Source organism: Trichomonas vaginalis, chromosome VI (genome assembly GCF_026262505.1).
Source record: "Trichomonas vaginalis G3 chromosome VI, whole genome shotgun sequence".
NCBI classification, from domain to species: domain Eukaryota; phylum Parabasalia; order Trichomonadida; family Trichomonadidae; genus Trichomonas; species Trichomonas vaginalis.
The window spans coordinates 9,913,985-9,938,141 of NC_067208.1; the positions used below are offsets into that span (position 1 = coordinate 9,913,985).

General features: G+C 31.6%; 4 protein-coding genes and 2 pseudogenes across 6 annotated transcripts, besides 3 other annotated features; 3 read left to right on the plus strand and 3 right to left on the minus strand.

The window, feature by feature from the left end:
- Positions 1-1,008: 1,008 nt before the first annotated feature.
- TVAGG3_0837300 lies at positions 1,009-2,695 on the minus strand (annotated as a pseudogene). Its single transcript has one exon — positions 1,009-2,183. A coding segment is annotated over exon 1 (1,175 nt).
- Positions 2,696-9,816: 7,121 nt separating this feature from the next.
- Positions 9,817-11,007, plus strand: TVAGG3_0837310 (L-AlaDH domain-containing protein; the record flags this gene model as incomplete). Its single annotated transcript, XM_001310697.2, has 1 exon — positions 9,847-10,953. The coding sequence occupies one exon, from the start codon at positions 9,847-9,849 to the stop codon at positions 10,951-10,953; it is 1,107 nt and encodes a 368-aa protein (XP_001310698.2).
- Positions 11,008-11,510: 503 nt separating this feature from the next.
- TVAGG3_0837320 (glycine-rich protein family) lies at positions 11,511-12,122 on the plus strand (the record flags this gene model as incomplete). The annotated part of the gene is made up of 1 exon (XM_001310698.1): positions 11,511-12,122. The coding sequence occupies one exon, from the start codon at positions 11,511-11,513 to the stop codon at positions 12,120-12,122; it is 612 nt and encodes a 203-aa protein (XP_001310699.1).
- Positions 12,123-12,625: 503 nt separating this feature from the next.
- On the minus strand, positions 12,626-12,891 carry TVAGG3_0837330 (annotated as a pseudogene). Its single transcript has one exon. A coding segment is annotated over exon 1 (266 nt).
- A 2,541-nt stretch (positions 12,892-15,432) lies between these two features.
- TVAGG3_0837340 (glycine-rich protein family) lies at positions 15,433-16,733 on the minus strand (the record flags this gene model as incomplete). The annotated part of the gene is made up of 1 exon (XM_001310700.1): positions 16,050-16,733. The coding sequence occupies one exon, from the start codon at positions 16,731-16,733 to the stop codon at positions 16,050-16,052; it is 684 nt and encodes a 227-aa protein (XP_001310701.1).
- A 1,516-nt stretch (positions 16,734-18,249) lies between these two features.
- Positions 18,250-18,271: a mobile genetic element.
- Positions 18,251-18,489: a mobile genetic element.
- Positions 18,490-19,079: 590 nt separating this feature from the next.
- Positions 19,080-19,124: a mobile genetic element.
- A 1,354-nt stretch (positions 19,125-20,478) lies between these two features.
- TVAGG3_0837380 (glycine-rich protein family) lies at positions 20,479-22,186 on the plus strand (the record flags this gene model as incomplete). Its single annotated transcript, XM_001310701.2, has 1 exon — positions 20,794-21,307. A coding segment is annotated over one exon (514 nt), but the record flags the coding sequence as incomplete, so codon positions are not given.
- Positions 22,187-24,157: the final 1,971 nt, after the last annotated feature.

Consider the following 24,157-nt stretch of genomic DNA (forward strand, 5'->3'; position numbering starts at 1 on the left):
GTTTCATTTCTATATGTTTTGTTGAAATTTAACCTTTTATTTTCACCGAGTTCAGCCAAAGATTGAACGTTATATGGTCGTAAGTAAAAAGGATTGTTGTATTTGCGTACATTTTCTTTCAGTACTTCCATTCTATGCTGAATATTTTCATCTGATGTTGGAGTCTTTTGTATGTCGGCGAACATTTTTCGATATTCTTCTACTATGTCAGCCGAATTTTTCTTAGACTCTTGGAAAGATTCCATATTCACCTCATAGTCTTGTTGAGGGTCAAGATTTTTCGGCTGTTCCAAATCTTCATCTAGTTCTGTGAAGTTAGTTTCCAAAGGAGGGACTTGTTCGTTTCCTTCAGGCTCTTCTAGCTGTTGTTGCTGAACTATTTCTTCCATGTCTGGTTGTATCTGAACTTCTTCCTGTGGAGTTTCTTGTACCTCATCTGCTGGCATTTCATATATTCCGAGACCGTTTTTAACAAGTTCCCTATCTAAGTCATCCGGACTCATAAACCTTTCTTCTTTCGTTCCGTCTCTATTTTTTACGCGTTTCATGAAGAGAGTTGAATTATCATTTAGCTCTGACACCAAATATCTCGGAGTAAATTCATCCATGTCATTTGGATGATATGCTATTAAATCATATCCCTTAGCGAGCTTGTATTTTCCAGGTTTGAGATTATATCCCATTTGGTGCTGAACCATAAAGCTAAATAGGTTCGGGTCAGTATTTCCTTCCTTGAACTTTTTAATAGCTTCTTTATATCTGTCACTAAAGTCAAGAGTATCTGGGTAACCATAATCTTCCTTAAGCATTTTTAAGAATTCTTGGTTTCCTTGTTCTCTACTTCTTTTATGTCCTTGCTCTGTTTGTGGTTGTTGTTGTGCAGGGTTTTGAACTGTTGGTTGTTGTGTAGTGTTTTGAACTGTTGGTTGTGGTGCTGGATTTTGAACTGTTGGTTGTTTGTGTAGTGTTTTGAACTGTTGGTTGTGGTGCTGGATTTTGAACTGTTGGTTGTTGTTGTTGTTTTGGTGCATGCCTGTGTCTGTGTCCATGTGACGATGTAAATGTTTTAGGTAGTCCTGGTGCAAGTGCTTCTCTTGGAGGGTTTGGTGGTATATAAGTTCCACCAGCTGGCACATATGTTCCATCTGCAGCATAATGTCCTACCTGACTTTTCGTTCTTAAGAAAGCATTTACTAGGTCTGTTTTGGTCTGTTGTAACTCTTTTTCTTGACTTTCCACAACAGTTGCTCTAACGGCGTCATAGGCACTTTGAACTGCCTGTCTCGTTGCTGCATCTGTTATTTTCGTCATATTTTGTGCTACTTCTCTTAACTCTTTGTCGAAACCTTCAGACTTCAGTTTCTTTCCAGATGAGAAATCGTTCACTTGTTTCACCTTACTATGAAGAGCTTCGAAGGCATTCTTAAAGTCAGCATTCATTAAAGCTTCATTTGAACTGTCTTCATCCGCTTGTATTTTTGTCCTTATTGACCCTATAAGTTGGGCTGCTTTAGCGTTGGCTTGGGCATCTAACCAGTCATTATTAGCTTTTATATATTCTGCGCTTTTCATTGCCTTTTGCATGGCTGCGTTGTTATTTTTACTTTCTTGTGCTAAGTTTTCATACTGTACGGTTTGGTTTTGCAACTGTAAAAGTTTTTCTGCCTTTACATTTGCTTCAACTTCTTTTTTATACTCATCGCTATCCATATATGTCTTCAGGGCTTTTTGTTTTATCTCTTCATCTTTCAGTACTTTATATTGAGTAGTATGGTTTTTCAAATTTATAACATCTTGTTCCATTTTTGCTACTTCTGCTGCTTTTTCTGACACTTTTTTCGCATATTCCTCTGTACTTAGTTCTTTCAGTTGTTCTTCTTTCTTCTTTTTCTCTACGTTTAACTCATTGAGTTTCTTTGTGTGTCTGTCATATTCTAGTTTCTTTTCGTTTTCACTTATTTGTTTCTGTATGTCTATGTTTGACTTTTTGACATCTGTTATTTGATTTTTGAGTGAACTCAAATTCATTTGACTTTGAGGGTTATAAGCTGTTCCGTCTGCAGCTCCACCATAGCCTGCCATTTTCGCTAAAAGTGCCGCTCTTAAACCTCCACTCTGTGCACCAATAACTCGGTTTAAAAGCATAGGGTTGCTTGACATTTGTTGCAACATAGTGGGGTCATTCATCATTTGTTGTTGCAACTGTTGTTGTGGTGTCAGTTTTACTATTGGATGTTTCAATGCTCTCTTCCTCTTACGTATATTCTTACGTAGCTTACGTGGCATTTTAAGTGAAGTTAAAAAGCGGTTTTTGACAGATGTTTATATGACACTTTTTGTTCAGCACAAAAACTACTCGGTCAAAGTGTTGTCAGTTTTGTAAAATAACCGTCCTATCTCATTCTATAAGGGAGAAAAGGCTTCTCAAAGTATACTTCCTTGGAACGCCTGTAACTTTTCCTGTAGCGACGATAGACCTTTACTTGTCCGGACAAAGTTATACTATTTTGAGTGCTCTACAAAAAAGTCAACGGCTGGTCGGCTGGGGTTCGGTCCTCCTCTTGGGTCTTGGGAAAAATTTCTTATGGGCTAGAGGGCGCAACGCGCCTGGAAGCCCTCCGAATATAAACTTCATTTATACTAAACATCTTCAGGGCTAGAGGGCGCAACGCGCCTGGAAGCCCCACTACCTTTTTTTTTTTTATGAAGAAGTAAATAAGGAAAACGGCAGTATTTTGCTAGATTTTAATCTAAAAAATCATCCTTGGAATTGAAGAATGTAAAAACTGATTAAAATCTATTAACTTTCATTTAAAACTTGAGAGAGATTTTAGACCAGATAACCCTCTCAAATTTTTGTGTTGTTTACAATAAAAGTTAGATCCCTTAAGCTCAAGCTTTTTCCCCGATTGAATATTGAAATTTCGGAATTTTTGAATATTCATTAGGCCTATCTACTGATATGAGTATTTAAAAAAAATGGCTATATTTTTATTCAAATTCATGAATTTTGATCTAATAGAATTAAAATATAGATAAAAATGTAATGTGGATATGAATATATACTATCATTGTTTCGGGAGCATTTGTATAATTTGCAGTTGGAATTTCCTAAAATAATTTGATATGTCGAAGGAAATGAAGAAAAAGTCATTCCTGGATAGTTATCATTTGAGATACAACGAGTTAATATGGGTGATATATCTCCCGAAAGACCTTTTCCAGAAATATTTATAAATATACAGTCTTCAAATATTGGCACTTTTTCGCTGATCCATAATATTGCACTTTGGTTACTAGCACCAATAAAATTACAGAAAGATGTTGTAAAAGTGGAACCAATAATTTCAATGAATCGATCATCAAAACATTTGTAAACTTATGAAAACTTGGCAAATGTTCCATCAAAAGTATACCAAAAGCTAAAGAGTCCTCCACCACCAACTCCATGATTGTTAGTTCCATTGTTTTCATAAGAAATAAATTTATTACGATACATATAAATGCAACTGTCACTTTTTCGTTGGGAATCCGGACCGCACAAATAAAAGGAAGATTCATTTATATCTGAGGCAGATTGATAATTATAAATGGCATTGCCATGAAATTCATTTGTATTTTTCTTTGAATAACAAGACTCAAAATTACTTTTTATAAAATTAGTTTCGCATTGAACTAAATAAACAGCTCCTCCTTCAAGTAATGCTGAACAATCATAAAATGTGGAAGTTAAAACATATAATGGAAGGTTTGATGATACAAGTTTAATACAAACTGCACTTCCATTTGTAGCTGTAGTGAGAGAAATGAATTTTGAGCATTCTATTTTAAGTTCTTTGATGTTATGTGCGATCGATATAGCAGACTATCAAACAATTACAAAATGAATAATGCCACTTTTTAAGATAACAATAAAATTACTTAAGCCTTAAAGACATATGATTGCAAATTGCATTCCCATACTTAATCTTTGTATTTCTGAAATGAATAAAATTATTTGATGATAAAATTTGCTTGTGATTGATGCAGAACATGGAATAATGTATCGAACACTTCTGTTTTAGTTTTTGAAACTGATTTATGGCGGCTGCAATTTAGTTATTCAGTTCAAAAATAATTACAATATTTGATGACTAATTATTTGAAGTAACTCCCTTAAAAATGGCGTGTGTTAAATTTTCAAATGTTAAAACTCTTTAACTGTTTAGATAATCTGGAATTGATTAATATTATGTTAGATTATGGATAAATTAACTATACAGAATTGGAAAACCCTAGAAAGTAAACGGTTTAAACAAAGAAAGAAAAATATTTACTCTATAATTTGCTGAATTATTATCATATTGAAACTGTTTCATCACAATCTATTGAAATTCTTCTAACTTTTGCCTCTGGATAATCGAAGCACTTAAATTTTATGACACTCATGTAAATTAATTCTCCAAACAAGAAGATAATGATCCAACAAGTCTCAAATAACTATATTTCGTCCATTGAGCGCCAAATGTTTTATTGGATTTAATGAAAAGAACTCCATTAAATCCATGATAGATTATTAAATCGATTATCCAGCCAATTGATGTACCAATCATCTCTACTATCGTGTAACTAATCGAATCTGTTGTCATAATTGTGCCAAGAACACAACCATTGTATAAGCAACTGATCGGGAAGTAAATAAAGAATAATATAACGATGATTTTGGAATGTATTACCATTAAAGTTGAATCGCAAAAGTTTTCGTGTAGTTTATTGAAGGTTTTCTCTGGTAATACGTAAGCAATGGGGTTAAATATGAAGAATATGAAGAGAAAGTCATAGCATCCTTCGACACCTGTAAGCCACCATGGGCAAATATCATTTTCGTGTAATAATTTTTGTTCGATTGTTGATTTCGTAGATTGAATAATTTGAGCAATTACTTGTAAAACTACGGCGATTAAATTTAATTTTGTATTCGTGCCAACTAAAACAGAACAACTAACAAATATAATGCCAACTAAAACAATAGCGAGTGCTGTCCACTGAAATGCATATTTTTTCGGACGAAATACGAGATAATTGATAAGTACGATGAATAGTAAATTGAAAAATCGAAGGGCAATTGAAATTGAACCTTCGTTTTCGACAATTGAGTAAGAATAAAACAGGGAAAGCAAAATATCGCATAACGATGGTAGAGATGCGAAGAGATAGAGCTTAAATGGTATATTTCGCATTTTGGGCCATGTTCAGGATCGATTTTTAGTGTTCCGATCCATGGTCTGTTAAATATTACCTTTTGGCAGCCCTTGTAGGTATAAGACATTTGAGCATAAACAATATTTCTGAGATAATAACTGAGAAGACTGCCTATCATGCACAATGTATTGTACGTGATTCTTTTTGAACGCGCAAAATCCAGGTTGCTTTCGGGCATTTTGACAAATTTTCGAAAAAATATTTTTATGGGGAAAAAAGATGTAAGATAATTTTAATGTAATAAATTTTAGGAATAATTGGGAAATGTTGTGAACCGAAAAGTGACAGACGTATACATTGAAATGTTTTGGTTTCAGATCATGAAAAATCATTTTAATTATATGCCGATGTTATTAAAATTTTAGCATTGAAAAAAGTGAAAAGTTAATTTCAATTGTTCTCAATTTGCAACGTGAAAATAAAAAAAATACCAATCATTGATTTTATCAGAGATGTGCATACAAATATTACTACATATTAAGTTTTCGGCAGAATATTTGTAATTTAAAAAGATTTTAAGATAAAAATGATTGGATAATCATAAAAATAGCTAATTTTTAAATCAACAGAATAACGGCAATAACATATATATTTTGTTCATTTAAAATTTATCAATCATAAATGCTTCTAAAAAAAATTAATTTTTTGCATTTATTTTGATTAAAAATTTCTATATGGATCAAAATTCCAAACTAAGTTTTATTTAGGGTTGTTAGATTCCCGACGATAGGTGTCTTGGAAGATTTGCCTGGTGTCATCATAGTGTCTTTAAATCAAAAATTTTATTTTGGAGTGAGTTTTATTGATTTTTCAATAAAAAACATTTCTAAAACAAGAAAATAAAACGATAAAATATTTATATTTTATATAAGGATCTTATATATTTAAAATAAATATCATTTTATTTTTTTCATTGGTGTCTGTCAAACCATAATACACTATTCAAAAATTCAATGTGTCTTGCGGTTTCAAAAGACACCTTCAAATTGAACGATAGCACAGACACTATTGAATTTTACCCATTTTATTTAGTTTTTACCCTTTTTATTTTTAAGAATTAATGACTGAAACAGCCGTTTTGCTATGACCTCAATCACTTTTATTTATTATTTTAAATATTATTTAATTTTATTATTTGAATAGGCCAACTTATATTTGAGAAGCTCAATTTGAGACCACTTAATACATTGAAATATCATAAATATTGAAATATTAAAAAGTGTATTTCAAAATATTGAAATTATAAAAATTTATAATACTGAAATTGAGACAAATTAATAAATTCAATGTGTTTTTTTTTGAAATAACTCTCAAATATTATTTTTTTGTTTATTTAATGATGAATAAATATGATTGCTTTAGTCAATCATAAAAACTAATTTCAGTTTAAAATAATGAAAGGATAATTTGATCGTTTTTTAAAATACAATTATTTTGATGATTTGCAAGAATCTTTGAAAAGAATATAATATAGGTTCTATTTTTGTAAAATTTATCCAAATCATGTATTACATAAATTACGATTAAAACAATGAAAGAACCAAAAAGTGTGTTTTGTGTTTTGTTGTTGCGTGTTGGATGCGGGATCCTGTTATTTCTGAAATCGACAAAAAATTTGGAAATATAATTTCCGAAATCGAAATTATATTAATGTTTTTAATATTCTTATATCAAAAGGATTAAAGTTCATTAAGAGAAAAACAATTCTTCTTCTTCAATCTATTGGCGCATTTATTTCTACACGCCAATAAGGAAGGGAGATAATATCAAAAATGAGCTTTTTGAAGACACCATGGTGTCTTATAAATTTTCCTTCCTTATTGGCGTGTAGAAATAAATGCGCCAATAGATTGAAGAAGAAGAATTGTTTTTCTCTTAATGAACTTTAATCCTTTTGATATAAGAATATTAAAAACATTAATATAATTTCGATTTCGGAAATTATATTTCCAAATTTTTTGTCGATTTCAGAAATAACAGGATCCCGCATCCAACACGCAACAACAAAACACAAAACACACTTTTTGGTTCTTTCATTGTTTTAATCGTAATTTATGTAATACATGATTTGGATAAATTTTACAAAAATAGAACCTATATTATATTCTTTTCAAAGATTCTTGCAAATCATCAAAAATAATTGTATTTTAAAAAACGATCAAATTATCCTTTCATTATTTTAAACTGAAATTAGTTTTTATGATTGACTAAAGCAATCATATTTATTCATCATTAAATAAACAAAAAAATAATATTTGAGAGTTATTTCAAAAAAAAACACATTGAATTTATTAATTTGTCTCAATTTCAGTATTATAAATTTTTATAATTTCAATATTTTGAAATACACTTTTTAATATTTCAATATTTATGATATTTCAATGTATTAAGTGGTCTCAAATTGAGCTTCTCAAATATAAGTTGGCCTATTCAAATAATAAAATTAAATAATATTTAAAATAATAAATAAAAGTGATTGAGGTCATAGCAAAACGGCTGTTTCAGTCATTAATTCTTAAAAATAAAAAGGGTAAAAACTAAATAAAATGGGTAAAATTCAATAGTGTCTGTGCTATCGTTCAATTTGAAGGTGTCTTTTGAAACCGCAAGACACATTGAATTTTTGAATAGTGTATTATGGTTTGACAGACACCAATGAAAAAAATAAAATGATATTTATTTTAAATATATAAGATCCTTATATAAAATATAAATATTTTATCGTTTTATTTTCTTGTTTTAGAAATGTTTTTTATTGAAAAATCAATAAAACTCACTCCAAAATAAAATTTTTGATTTAAAGACACTATGATGACACCAGGCAAATCTTCCAAGACACCTATCGTCGGGAATCTAACAACCCTAGTTTTATTGATATCTGGCAAATATCTAAAATGTACTACAGGAAAAATTTGTAAAAGCGGAAATTTATTTATCAATTACTATTTTTTGGAAATTTCATCTTAATAATGAATAGTTATATAAGACCAAAACAATTGCATTATAATTTATAATAATTTTATTAAATTAAATGGATTGACTCTCTCTCATTCCATAACATGTGAAACCGATAGCATTCAACACACATTAATATTAGAATTCGTAGAATGAGTCATATTAGTAGTAAATATAGATAAAACAAGTTGCCTTAAAGAATTTCGATTAAGTAATTCGTAATTTATTCATGAATAGTATCTAAATACTTTAGAATTTTTGTTTCATGTTTGTAATATTAGGATAACACTTGGATATCCAAGCACTTCAAATACGATGCCATCTTGCATGCATTTCATCTGTTAACTCCTATGATGAAATGATGTAAGTTCGTAGATACTGCATAATTTTGCCTGATTCTTTTTGAAATACTTCATCGACTAGATTTCATTTTTACACGTTAACATTTAAATTACATTAATACTGATTTAATTGAAGTATTATTACATTTTGAGAATAATGGCTTTCAGTAACAGCTTTATCCTTTTCATTTAATTTTCATTGAAAGGATATTTTCATTTTTGATAAAAGATATAAAATAGAGTGAATATCTAATACGAAAACTTGAATAGGGATCTATTTATAGAAATATTTGTTTAATTTTGCAAATTAAGGGGTATGGATGGAAAAGGGTTGAAAATGAACGTAGTATTCTCATTTGGATAAGTATTATTATGTTCAGTCCAACAATTTTTGTCTTTTTGTTCAAGTTTTAATCGGAAGATTCTTAGATCTTTTGATTTTAGATTATTTGCAAGCAGGATGGAATTGGATATAGTTGGAGAATCATTTATGACAAACGAAACGCAAAATGAAAAGACTTGGAGAAATTTGGAGAAATGTTTTTTGAACCAACTATTAATCGAAATAGAGTCACATTTGTAAACATATACCAGATCTCAACATACACATCATGATAAACCCATAATTATGAGAAAATGACGAAAATTATTAATTTGACAGAATTTCGTTTAAAAATATATTGTTTTAAATAGTAAAACAATCGATGAATTTGTTTTATTTTCAATTTTGATCGTTTTTATTTTTCATTTAAAATTTTAAGATAATACAGATTTGAGATGACATTGAAAATTTAATCGAATTAAATTTTTTTGGAAATGTACAAAAAAGGGAAGAATATCATATAATATTATTAAATGATTTGATTGCATTTAAATACCATACCGCTATGATGGTGAAGTGAAATCAATTTGAATGAATCTGTCATCTATTCCCAAAAATTTGAATGAAAACCATTTGAATGGATAATAAAATAATATAATGTCCTATTTATATTGCAGATTCGAAATAATTAAATATCATTCAATTTCAATCTGCTTTTCAATTTTCCTCGAAATATATATCATTAATTATCAATTCTGATTCATTTTCACACATGTCAAATTTTTTTTCATTGTTTTTTCCGATGATCTCACATTATTACATCACAAAAATGTCTCAATGTAGAGTGAGATTTCGTTGTGAAATGTAAAAGATTTTTATTTCTGAATAAAACCCCTATATTTCACAGAATTATTTCAGTATTGTTAATCGTTTTTTACAATAATTTCAAATAGAAATCCTCACTTCACTTCTTCTTTCGTAAGAACAATGAAGATTGGTATTCCAAAGGAAATCAAGGATCATGAATTCCGTGTTGCCATTACACCATCCGGTGTCCAAGAATTCGTTGCCAATGGCCACGAAGTCTACATTGAGCACAACGCCGGTGTCGGAAGTGGCTTCCCAGATGAAATCTACGTATCCGTTGGTGCTAAAATCCTCCAAACAGCCAAGGAAATCTACGACATTGCTGATATGATCTACAAAGTCAAGGAACCACTTGGCCCAGAATTAGAAATGATCCACGAAGGCCAGATCGTATTCACATACTTCCACTTCGCCTGCGATAAGGAATTAACAGAAGCAATGATCAAGTCAAAGTCTGTTTGCATTGCATTCGAAACAGTTCGTGGACCAGATGGCCGCTCTCTTCCACTTCTCGTTCCAATGTCACAGGTTGCTGGAAGAATGTCCGCTCAAGAAGGTGCTAGATTCCTCGAGAGACCACAAGGCGGAAAGGGAATTCTTCTCTCCGGCGTTCCAGGAGTTAAGCCAGCCAACGTTCTCGTTCTTGGTGCAGGCACAGTCGGCTATTTCGCCGCCCTTTCTCTTGCTGGCATGGGTGCAACAGTCACAATCACTGATGTCTCAATCCCACGTTTGAACCAAATCAGAGACTACCTTCCAGCTAACGTCTCAACACTCTATAGCACAAGGTATAACATCGAGCAAGAACTTCCACACGCTGACTTAATCATCGGATGCGCTCTTGTTCCAGGCTCAAAGGCTCCACATCTTATCTCAAAGGACATGTTGAAGCTTATCAGAGACGGAACCGTCCTCATCGATGTCGCTATCGATCAGGGTGGCTGCTTCGAATCATCTCATCCAACATCTCACACAGATCCAACCTTCATCTACGAAGGAAAGGTTCACTACTGTGTTGGCAACATCCCAGGTGCTGTTCCATTCACATCCACACCAGCTCTTGCTAATGCAACAATGCCATACGCCCTCCAGATTGCTAATCTCGGCTGGGAGAAGGCTTGCAGAAATGACAAGGGACTTGCTCAAGGCCTTAACATCGTCAATGGAAAGGTTACATTCAAGGGAGTTGCTGATGCTTTCAACCTTCCATTCGAGCCATGGGCTTAAGCTACACTTTTAGCTTTTTATATCCTAAAAACTCCTTAATTAGTCTTTTTTAACAAATAATCCTGATTTTATCATAATAATTTTGAAATTGAAGTTGAATTATACTGATTTTGATCAAGTTTTCATTGTATCAAAATCCATTTGTAGCAATAACAGCTTTCTCCATTATATGACTAGGGTTTTATCAGAATTTAACTAATACATAATCAAAATTTGCTTCAAGAGAATTTTAATGTTATCCTTGGTTACTGAGATGAAATGAAATGCATTTTGGTATGATTGTCATGCATACTCATTGAATAATCTTTAATTAACTTTTGAATTTTCCTTATCTTCTCTATCTTGAACATCACTACTCTCAAAACTGAAGGATAAGCTTCTTTTAGCCCTAATATTACCTTAAAATTAATCAATTTCAACTCGACAAATTAATGAAGGTAATTGGAATTTGGAAAATTTCAACTTTAATATTATGAACAGCTAAGATCTTCAAGGACATAAAATAAAATCAAAATAAAATATGTTTTAAACTATTATGAGATTATCATTTGGGTACCATGATGCGATATTCACTTGAAAATAATACAGTACAAGGTGCAAATGTAAGTGTATCTGTAGAAGGAAATAAATATTACTTTAATTACCCTTGTAAGGAATCACACATTTGCACAGACTATGTTATAGAATTACAAGCAGGTTTATACAAATTCCAACTATATGGAGCGAGTGGTGGAAGTCATGCAGGACAAACTTCATCATTTCGAAAACCAGACGGAAGTTGTATCTCAGATGATGTTGTTTCACGTGTTGGTGGCAACACAATTTGCAACAAAATTGATAGTAATGGCGAATCAGGCGGTTATGTCAAAGGTATCATATTGTTTCAAAGTGCAATCAAAATTTTTGCGACGATAGGTGGCAAAGGAATTTTTGGTCATAAGATAACAAAATATGGAACAGCCGATTGTTTTTATAAAGAAAATATGCAACCAGGTGGCTATGGTGGCGGTGGAAGCTCATCCAACTATTATCAAGGAGAATCAACAGACGGAACAGGTAGGTATCGTGCTGAACCGTTGGGAAAAATTGAATACCCGAGGTTCAGCATACATATAAAAATGAAAGACTTAGAGCCTAGGGTTAAGCAGGAAGATAGAGGGTACATATGAGATTATCCTCAGTAACTCTCAGGCAAATCTGAGTTTTTGGTCAGATATATAAGATTATTGTGAACGAAAAATTATCTAATATAGGCCTAATTGTCATGTGTGCATATAGACATATGTATATATTATATGTTTCTTGTGTTATTATAGGTTAAATCCATAGTTTGATATGTGAGATAAATTATATCTTAACACAGAAATCGTTTTTTTATATTATCACAGTAGATATAAGGGGTACTATATGAGTTATAATATATATTATTAGGAATAAGTATATAGATCCAAAATAATGGGAATGCATAATTTATGGCGAACTCAAAACATTTATTTTTATATTATGAGGTTATAAAATTGTTTTATTCATATATTATATGTGAACTGTACTATTGAAATGTGCTTAAAATAATTCTGCACGCGGAATCACAAAGCAAAACTTCGTAGCGAGCAACAGTTTGTGCAAGGACAGGGAATTTATATTTTTATCCTTACATAAACTTATAATGTGGTTAAAATGTTCGGTTTGCTCTCACTTTTGTTCCGCAATGTGACATCGTGAACAAAGTTTCCGATCTGAGTGCATATATGCAGGGTCTTTCCATGGCACCCTGCATACATGTACTCAGATCGGGAATATTGTCCACTTTTGTTCCACGATGTGACATCGTGAACAAAGTTTCCGATCTGAGTGCATATATGCAGGGTCTTTCCATGGCACCCTGCATATATGTACTCAGATCGGGAATATTGCCACTTTTGTTCCACGATGTGACATCGTGAACAAAGTTTCCGATCTGAGTGCATATATGCAGGGTCTTTCCATGGCACCCTGCATACATGTACTCAGATAAGAAATTTGCTTAATTGTTTGACATGAATGTCACATTCGAAAATCGTTTCTCGAAAGGAGTTTACAATTACAATATATTGTCCTATTGTATTGTAATTGTAAACTCCTTTCGAGAAAAGCTTTCACTTTGTGGCACGAATGTCACATTCGAAAATCGTTTCTCGAAAGGAGTTTACAATTACAATATATTGTCCTATTGTATTGTAATTGTAAACTCCTTAGTTCGATTCCTTCATTTTATTAAATTATAAATATACAATTCTTTCTAATCTTCCTTTTTCATAATTCATTTCTCATTTAAATTCTAAATAATCTAACTCTACTAATCTAGATTTTTTCTAATATCAATTTTTCATATACAAACTCTTATTTTTTCTTTCAAAATTCCATTTTCCAATATTTTTTGAAAATTTTACATAATTTTATATATATTTTATTCTATTATTATTACATAATAATATTATACATATTAATTGTTTTAATTTTTGAATGCATACGATAATTTTTAATTCAATTTTTAAACGAATGTTTTGATGGGACGAGCTTACTGCTCATAGGCTCATCCCATCAAAACATTCCATTCAAAACTCTGGCCTTCATCGAGGCCAGAGCCAACAATTCATCCCCTCAGAGCCAAGTTCCTCGACGGTCGTCCTCATTAGGCCTGATCCGAGAGGAACTTGGCTTTGAACGAAAATCACAAGCTCTGGCCTCAGGAAAAGCCAGAGCTTCGCAAACAATCCTCGGGGCCGGCTTCCTCAAAGACCGCCCTGATTCGGGGCGGCCGGAGAGGAATCCAGTCCCGAGAGAACGTCCATACGAAGCTCTGGCCTTTTCCGAGGCCAGAGCTTGTAAATACAATCCGCAGGGCCGAGTTTGAGGGAGATCGTCCACATCATTGGCGATCTCCTCTCTTCTCGGCCCTGAAAGACATGCAAATACAGGCTCTGGCCATAGCAAAGGCCAGGGCATGGCTTACATTCCCCAGGGCCGGCTTTCCCAAATGCCGCCCTTATCCCGGGCGGCAGGAGTGGAATCCGGCCCTGGGAAGTAGAAAATACGAAGCTCTGGCCCAAGCAAAGGCCAGAGCCTGCAAAATTCATCCTCAGGGCCGAGTTCTGCGATGATCGTCGATCATGTCGACGTCTCGCAGGAACTCGGCCCTGAAAGACATACAAATACAGGCTCTGGCCCAAGCAAAGGCCAGAGCCTCGCTTACAATCAAATTTGCCGAATCTCAGGAGATCGTTCAAATCACGGACGGTTTTCCCTGAGATTCGGCAAAATAAGTCAAATTACAGTTCTAGAAAGACTAGAAGGGGGCCCTGACCTTGAGAAAGGACCCCCTTCCCGGTCTTTCTGGCGAACTTTGGTTCGCATTGCGAGTGTCTGCTGCGAATCCGGGGCTGAGCAGCAGACACTCGCAATCATATGTCGCGGCAAGTGCACCTGTGGTGCCAGAATGCACTTGCCGCGACAATTGCGAAATGCAAAGATGATGCCGGAAGGAGCGGCAATACTGGCAAAAGCCACTCCTTCCGACACCAGAAAGACTAGAAGGGGCCCTGACCTTGAGAAAGGACCCCCTTCTCGGCCTTTTTTGTTAAATTTAAGATATTTCAATTGCAAAATTATTTCAAAATTCATAATGGATAGTACCATACGAAGGTGCAAGTCATAGCAATGGTGCACCATCAATATGAGCCCCATTGCTATGACTTCACCTCGGGATAACCTCGATGGGAGGAAAAGTGGAGCAATTCGAAACATTGCTCCACTATACAAGTTCTTGTAAGGATAGGTATATAGTTACCACATCCTTACAAGAACTGTTCCTCGCTTCGAGGTTTTGTCTTGTGATTGTGTGTGCTGTGCCATCCAATGGACAAACGGATAGCACAGCACACACATACTAGGCATGATAACCCTTCCCTATGAATTAGGACGCGATAGCCCTGACCTCACCCCGGGATAACTTGCATTTGTACTCATATCCCAATCAATAACATAATTTATATCAAGACACACCTACCACTACATAATATAGCATTATATCAACACAATACTAATATATAATGTTAAAAACACACAAATTGATGATATTCATAATATAAATTGGGACCAAAGATCTATATTGAGACCGAACTATTATCAAACCTTTATATATAGGAAACATACATTGCACCTATAGAATATTGAATGAAAATTAGATGGTTCTAAAATTCGATATCTGATGCTGACCCAAGGTGGTCCTCATTCCTATATATGTTCATCTATACCTAATGTCCTAATATTCATCCATATACATGTTGGGTCTATCTCCATCAGAAGGGTCCATGCTGAAGTGTGGGTATTCAATTTCCACCCAACTGTTCAGCACGCCTCGAACAGGTAGTGGAGGTGGTCAAACCGCTGTCAAATTTTTTGAGAACGATTTATGGCACGGTTTTAGTAATGTGGTGGAGAGTAGTGAAAATAGAGGAGGCTCATATAGATCAACCGAAGATGGGTCAGGAGGTGCAGGAGGAAATCTGAATGCACAAGGATATTTCTTGAATGGAGCTCTTCAATCAAATCTTATTGCAACATCTATTACCGGTTTTACATTTGGTACTGGTGAAGCATCTCAATTTAAAGAATCAAAGCATCCTAGAGGTGTAAAAGTTGCTACAACTCATGATTCAGGAGGTGCTGGTGGTGGGTGGTTTGGCGGTTTTTCAGGGCAACATGGCCAAGCAGGTGCAGGTGGGGGAAGTTCTTTCGCTTTCACAAGAGGTTGTCAGATTCCTGAAGGCGAAATCGAAGCGAGAGACGAATTCTATGAAAACAATCAAAGTCGAAAGTACGCATTTGATATCATCCGAGATTATAAGTACTTATTCCATGATGTTGAACATGTAGCAGGTGTTTGGACAGGTAATGGATTACTTATCATTACTATTTTAGATAAACACATAGCTAAATCATGTTATTTTCTTTTTCGGCTTAACTATTCTCTTTTATTTTTTATTTTTCTTTTTCCTGATTCTACTAATTAAAATTCAATTCAAAATTGGGAAGGACTCTACTTTTTGATATGTAAGTCAAAAAAAGGCTCCATTCAAGAAATATCCTTGTGCATTAAGATTTCCTCCTGCACCTCCTGATCCATCTTCAGTTGATCTATATGTGCCTCCTCTATTTTCACTTCCTCCTCCACCACCACTTACTAAAACGCGATGCCATAAATCGTTCTCAATAAATTTGACAGCGGTTTGACCACCTCCACTTCCTGTCCCGTCTAAAGATTCTCCTTGATAATAGTTGGATGAGCTTCCACCGCCACCATAGCCACCTGGTTGCATATTTTCTTTATAAAAACAATCGGCCGTTCCATATTTTGTTATCTTATGACCAAAAATTCCTTTGCCACCTATCGTCGCAAAAATTTTGATTGCACTTTGAAACAATATGATACCTTTGACATAACCGCCTGATTCGCCATTACTATCAATTTTGTTGCAAATTGTGTTGCCACCAACACGTGAAACAACATCATCTGAGATACAACTTCCGTCTGGTTTTCGAAATGATGAAGTTTGTCCTGCATGACTTCCACCACTCGCTCCATATAGTTGGAATTTGTATAAACCTGCTTGTAATTCTATAACATAGTCTGTGCAAATGTGTGATTCCTTACAAGGGTAATTAAAGTAATATTTATTTCCTTCTACAGATACACTTACATTTGCACCTTGTACTGTATTATTTTCAAGTGAATATCGCATCATGAAATACTACCCATAAACTCATAAAAATTTCAGTTGACAACCAATTTTATTCTTTATTTTGCTACTGAAAAGTTTGATAAATGGTTTTTATTTGCATTACCAACTTATCTTTTAGACAATATATCTTATAAATATATATGATTATATGTAGATATGAATAACAGCTATATTATTAACTCGATGAATATGCCATCAATATTGATTTGTTTCCTGAAGATAAATATAAGAATAAACTGAAAATTAAAAAGCGCAGGCCTCTCAATTTTAAGTTTTCATATTTTAACGGAAGCATCCAAGCCTTCCTATGGGATTATAAATATTTGAATTAGCATTTCTGGGATGAAAATTCTTTCTCATGCATGCTACCCTCACTAATAATCGCCTTAATCAGCAGATAAATGCTGAAATTTGAATTTGCGATCCCGTATATTTAGATTGAAAATGCCGACAATTTCAGAATTTGGCATTGTAAAAGAACTCTTATCATATATATCTCATTTCTTTGTTAATTTAAGAATAAAGGTTAAAAATGAATGTCTCAAAAAGCGCAGGTCTGATTTTGACACCAATTTGAGAGAAACTCATTGAATTAATTGTATAAGTTGACTCAAAAATCCGATCAGATTTTGACGAGCAGTTTATTAATTAATCAATTTTTTATTTATAAATCAATATGAAAACTAATATATTTTTAAATGAAAAATGAAATCGATAGCATAAATCTTTTGAACACTTGAAAATAGGCTTAAATCTATTGATTAAAGAAAAATCTTCAATTTCAATCCAAAGATCAGTAATTTGGAGAACACAATCTGCAAAATAATCTGGATAAGTACCTTCTTTAGCAGTAGAAATTGTACCTATAGAATAATAGTTATTATATCCATTACTGCATCCAACATATAAACTATTTGAAGCTTTAATCTCTAAATAGTGAATTCCTGCAAATTGATTCCAACTTCCGACTTTATTAACAGTCATAAATCCTTCGACAGAATTTTGATCAGTTGTAAAAAATAAATTTTGCCTAAACTGAATATATTGATTGAGTTGAGGATATTCCATAAGAAGTGAAAAGTATTCTGAATTATCGGTTTTGATTTTAAACGAATCATCTATAAGACTAAGTAACGAGAAACGATGATACTCTAATGAGTAGTTTGCTGATGATCTGGATGAAAAAAAAACCATACTTACTGTTATGATGATAAATTTTTAGCCAATTAGTTCCATTAAAGCGAATGACTTCATATCCATTGATATTGTATACATCATCATGCATGATAAATGATTCATTCCTAATAAAATTTGTGGTACTCATAAAATCATCTTATTTATTCTAATTATACTTCAAGAAAAAGAGACGAAAAAAGTGCGTGTGTCAAACCGATTATAAAGATAAATCTTTTATCCTGATTTTATTTCATATCACGACGACTATTTGATGCCAGATGTTAATATAATCTGTGATATAATATAATGTCACTTTTTCAGAATATTATTATCATTTTAAGGCTTCACTAACATGACAAAAAATATTCAAAATTTTAAAAAAGATGAAAAATATGCTCTACAATATATATTAATACTAGTCTATCATTTTCAGAAAAAGCACGTTATAACTCATGTTAGTGGAAGAAGGCTTTTTTTGGGTGGGTCAATAAAAATTAAAAATAATGATAAATATAGCATTTATATACATCATAGAATATATATCTCAAGGGACTTTAATTTTTGTCATGTTAGTGAAGCCTTAAAGGTGCCTGAAAGTGAAGTGAAAGCTATAATAAAAAAACACTTTTCAATATCATAGAAATAATAATCTTTGTATATACCCTACTAATATATGTTTCAATATCAATAATATCTTTAATACAAACTACAAATCTTAATAGTGATTGTAACGGAATCATATATAAATTTAAATCAGGCACTAAATATACAAATAATATGAGCAAAATATGGCATTTGAATTGGTGAGTTTTGACTAATTTCTTAAAACATACTTATAATTGAAAACTTTAAAAAATTGCTTCAATCATTCAATTTTTGTATAGTGTAAAAATTGTAAATTTGAGTGAGTCTATATAGATATAATGAACAGAATCCAGTTCAAGAAATCAATCTTAAAAAAGGAAAATATTTGTTTGAGCTATGGGGAGCTCAAGGCGGTCAAGGTTGCTCTGATTCCAAAAAATTAACCCAATATTATGGTGGACGAGGTGCATATGTATATGGTAAAGTAGTATTTACACATTCACAAAGATTATTTCTTTATATTGGTCGTCAAGGCCAAGATCCTCTCCAATGTAATTTCAGATACAACGGAAAAGGTGGTTTTAAGGCTCCGGTCCCACCCTCTCAATTTTAAAAGTTTTAATATCTCCACCAATATGAGTTTTTGATACATTTATTTTAGTACATAATATCATTATGTAATACACTATAGTATAGTATATTTAAACTGAGTATTACTATTATAGTTCATCTTATCTGAGAATTCGGTATTTTGACAAATTTCAACTTTGACCGGTAAAACTATTTATAATCAAAAAAGCCCACGACATTTTATAGCATATTAGTGATACATTATATTGTTATTAGTAAACTTGATTTACAATCTCTTCTAGATGAGTAATTTGTTTTTTTGAAAAAATCCGACAAATCACTTTTTGACAGAATCTAGATATTTTTGATTTGTGAAAGTTTTAATAATATGATAAGGTTTATATATGCTATCATAATATAATAAAATCATATAATGTTACATTATCGCTATATATGTCGAATATTAAAAAATTGTATATTAACATTTTTTGTCATATCTTGATAATAAAGAAAAAACTCTCAGTTCCCCTTCGACAAATTGTTAGAATGCATCTAAAGTTTATTTTGATATAGTGAGTTTGCTTCTAAAAAAATATATGAAAGAAGAATTAGATTTTCAAGACCCCTATAAAAAACGATTTTTGCGTCGAGAATAACTTCATGCACGATTAATTGATATGATAATAAAAATCATATATGATAATTACTTAATATAGGCAACAATATTGTATTAATCACTTTTTGTCAAAACGGTTTTTCGATAATTGAGTATTCAATTTTCCAAAAATCCATTCAATAATTTGATTTATAATTCAACGTATAAGAAAAAACTCTCAGTTCCCCTTCGACAATTTGTAAAGAAAATTATATAGTTTCTGCCGACACTATTTGTATATTCTACCTTCTTCGGTATTTCGAAGAATTAGGTTTGCAAATTTGATATTTTTGATGTATTTTTTCAAATTGAGAGTATTTTTGACGATAGAAGTAGGTGTTTTTTGAATTACAATTTTATATTGATGTGCATGATAAAAATTTGAACTTATATTATGGTGACATAGTATAAGTCATAATGTATTAATATACAAAAGATATTATCAAAAGATTCCTTTCCAATATGTATAAGGTCGATGAAAAATTGAGCGTTTTTAAAAAACCACCGTTTGAGAGGGAAATTGTGAGCCCCGATGTATACTTTTTGACATTGTCAAAAACTTTGAAAGGACCAAAAAAAATTAGTGTCAGAAAGTTTACAAATGTATACTTTCTGACAAACAGACTCTCAGAAAGTACTCAAACTGCGGTTTTTAATTTCCGCACTTTTTTTGGCGACCTTAAACAAATCGATTTTTTAAATTAAATTTAAACCTTAAACTCAATATATTAAAAAGTGACATTATTTTAATTAGAAGTACAAAAATCCATAGTCATAGAATTATCAAATGATTGAAAATTGTTATAATTGGGCACATTATACTCATTTATGAATTTACTATACTATATACTTTGCAAATTTAAAAATCCAAATTTTCAATTTTTAAAATATCATTATTTATCATATATCAAATAGTAAAGTTAGTATATATCATGTTTAAAACGATAATATAGTCAAATTCGAAAATTTTAAAAATAGATAATATTTAATTTTTACAAAATATTGGTATATGTGCAATCTATTGGTATATTTTTACTCCTTATTAGACACTCGTCCTAACTATATGCAGTAATCATGCAGGACCGGAGCCTTAATGGAGGTGGCAATTCTGGATATGATACCGGAACTGTTGGTACCAGCGATGATGACCCTTCAGGTGGAGGAGGAGGTGCGACAGATATCAGATTAATTAGTGATTCAACAAATAAATCTCTTTATAGTAGAATTATTGTTGCTGCTGGCGGTTCTGGATCAGCATTAAATTCATTTGGAGCTCCAGGAGGCGATTTAACAGGCTACAAAGTTCAAAGCTTATATAAAAAAGATTTTGTCAAAAGTGACACCACTCAAACATCAGGTTACAAACTTGGTCAAGGTCAAGATGGTCAAAATTATATTAATGTTCCTCCTTCAGGTGCAGGAGGTGGTTATTATGGTGGTAAAGCTGGAGAATTAGAGCCACTCAATGCAAAATTTTATAGAGCGGTCTCATCAAGCGGTTCTAGTTTCATAAGTGGATATGAAGGATGTAATTCAGTTGATGAAAATGGAATTCATACAAATCAATCAAAACATTATTCAGGTATTATTTTTTCTGAAAGTCGAATGTATAATGGAAATCAGTCATTCTTTAGTCCAGAATATTCTATTGAAGAAGGTCATATTGGTGATGGTGCCATTCGAATCACATTTCTGAATGATCTTTGTATTCAGTCTTCATGTTTTATATTTCAATTGATTAATCATTTATTAATGCTTTTTGGGATATTACTTGATAAATAATCAATGTACAAAATATGTTTTAGTTTTAGGACCTATATTTTTTCTCACTAAGTTTTAATTTCACACTGATACTTTTTTGGGCTTATAAAATAATTAATATGTTAGTTTTCACTTTTAATCTTAAGCGAATAAATGCTTTTTTTGTAAACTAATTGACGCATTATTTAAATAATACACATGTTATTCATTTCGAGCATTTTAAATCAACATTCACGTTAGAATTAATGTTACTTCAGTAATTTATGTTTATTTTATATTGTCTCAATTTCTCCAGGAATATTCATGATTGAATTCAATAGGAGGTCAGAATGTTACGTGTATACTCTGAATCTACGACATAAATAACATATAACCACATCATTGACAAGCTCAGATACCCATAATATATGCTCAATTAAATTGAATAAAACATGTATATATTTACTTTAACAAACAAACAATATAATATGATGATATAAGGACTTTTACATCTATCACTATAATGACAGCTCATAAAAATAATCCCATAAAGAGATATATGCGTTTGAAAAAAATCCGCGAAAAAAATCCGAAAAAAGTGTATCTTAAAATCTGACATCGGAAAAAAGTGTATCTTTTCCTTAGATAGTATATATTCTATTCTGGAAGTTAGTTTTTATTAGAGCAGAATGAAAACCGAATAAATTGAAAAGCTAATAGATATGCATTGATTTTGGAATTTGATTGAATTGCAAAATTCTTTTTTTTTTCTTTGGAAACTTTAACCCAAAGACTCACTTGTGCAACAAGTTTTTCATTAGATGTGATCATACTTTTACCAAAGACTCAATTTATATTTGTATTTTGAAACCTTCCAATAGAGTAGTACCAACTATAGCAACCTGGACATCCATCTATATAAGTACATGGATAACTAGAAACTAACAACCCTCTTAAATAACAATTTGTCACTTTTCTATCTGCATTAATACTGATATGTCGATATCCAGTAACATTATATGGAATAAATGTTCCTGTATAATTGTCTGTCTCATTTATAGGGATTGTTGATTTGTTGCCAGTAGTTGTAAATTGAAATTTCTGGGTAATAAAGAAGAAAAGTGTATTTAAAGTCTGTATATCGTTCATTATCTGAGAGTTCAGACAAAATAGAGTATTTGTTTTCTTCATCAATATTTAATACTTCTAAACTATTATTAAAGTAAACATCTGGAGAGTTTTTATGTTCAAAGACCTTTAAGAATACATTGTTATCAAAGATACTGTATTCTCTTCCAGCACTTTTGAATCTTCTTCTAAGAATTGTCATTTAAGGATACCCTTACATTGCGTAGTTAGAAAGAGAATATGATATTGTCATGATTGCTAAAGTTTTAGGCTCCAGAAATGAATATACATCAAACTGAAACAATTGATAAATTGAATGAACTTTTGAGAGGTTCTCAAATAAAAAAAATTATCTAATTTTTTACAATATTACTATTATTTTATCCACATATGTATATATAGTAATTTGAGAAAACTTTTAGGAAAAAATAAGTTTAATAAAAATCTGAATTTTACTTGTTGTGGGATTGTTATTAATTGACACTCCAGACGTATTACTAATAGTTATGCGTATGCAATTAAAGTATTTCTGATGGACAAAATGTGAGATTTATATCAGATAATTCATTTCTACTATTAAGTTATTCATTTATGAGTTTGCACTTATTCGCACTAAATAAATAACTATTAAAAATTGTTTTAATTAATTGACACCATATAATAGAGTGAATTTTGTTTGATCAAACAACAATAGATGATAGATATAAAGCCAAGAAACTTGCTATTAATATGCTCTACTTGCTATTTCAATGTAAGTATGATATTTTCTAAATGTTTCGTTCAGATAACTTAGATATATTAGTCAAAATTTGAAATTTTAATAGCACATATATTAAAAATAATTATTATTCATAAAAGATTAATGAAATAGTAAAAAAAAATCAATCAAATTATAAAAATACAACATTTAGAAGAATTCTTATTATCCTTCAAAAAGTCAGTATTTCTGCTGTAATTTTCTACAACATTGTAGTTATTGCACTTTGTCTATGGATTTGTATATATGTTATATATAAATTATATATCTAAACTGCCCATAAGTGCAATTTTTATATAAATTGTTTATTTCTTTAACAATTCATATGAAATATGCTTTTTTAAGCGTATCAAAGCTGTGTTCTTAATGTGCATGGATATATCAAGAAAAAATGTCGAAAAAAAATGTGAATTCACAAATTCACTGAATTTTCACCGTTTTTTGAATTTTGCTACAGCACTAATATTAAATAATACTAAAATCTTCTGTCTTTGTAAAAGAATAAATTCTGACAAAAAGTGCTCGTTTAAATTTAATGATCATCTGTATGACTAAGTGGTAAAAAGTGTTTATGACCAAAAAAGGGTTACATGCTTAGTCTATTTTTCTGACAGGATACTCTAGATTTACATGATCTCTATTTCATATCTCCGTTTTTAGATTCTTCGACAGATTTTATGATAGAAAACCAAGATTAACAAATTTCCGGCATGTTAATGAAGAAATCTGCAGCTACCCTCAATATTATTTCAATAATCAGTATCGTTTCTCTTACAATTTATTTTTTTCTCAATAATTTAACAAGAAATAACA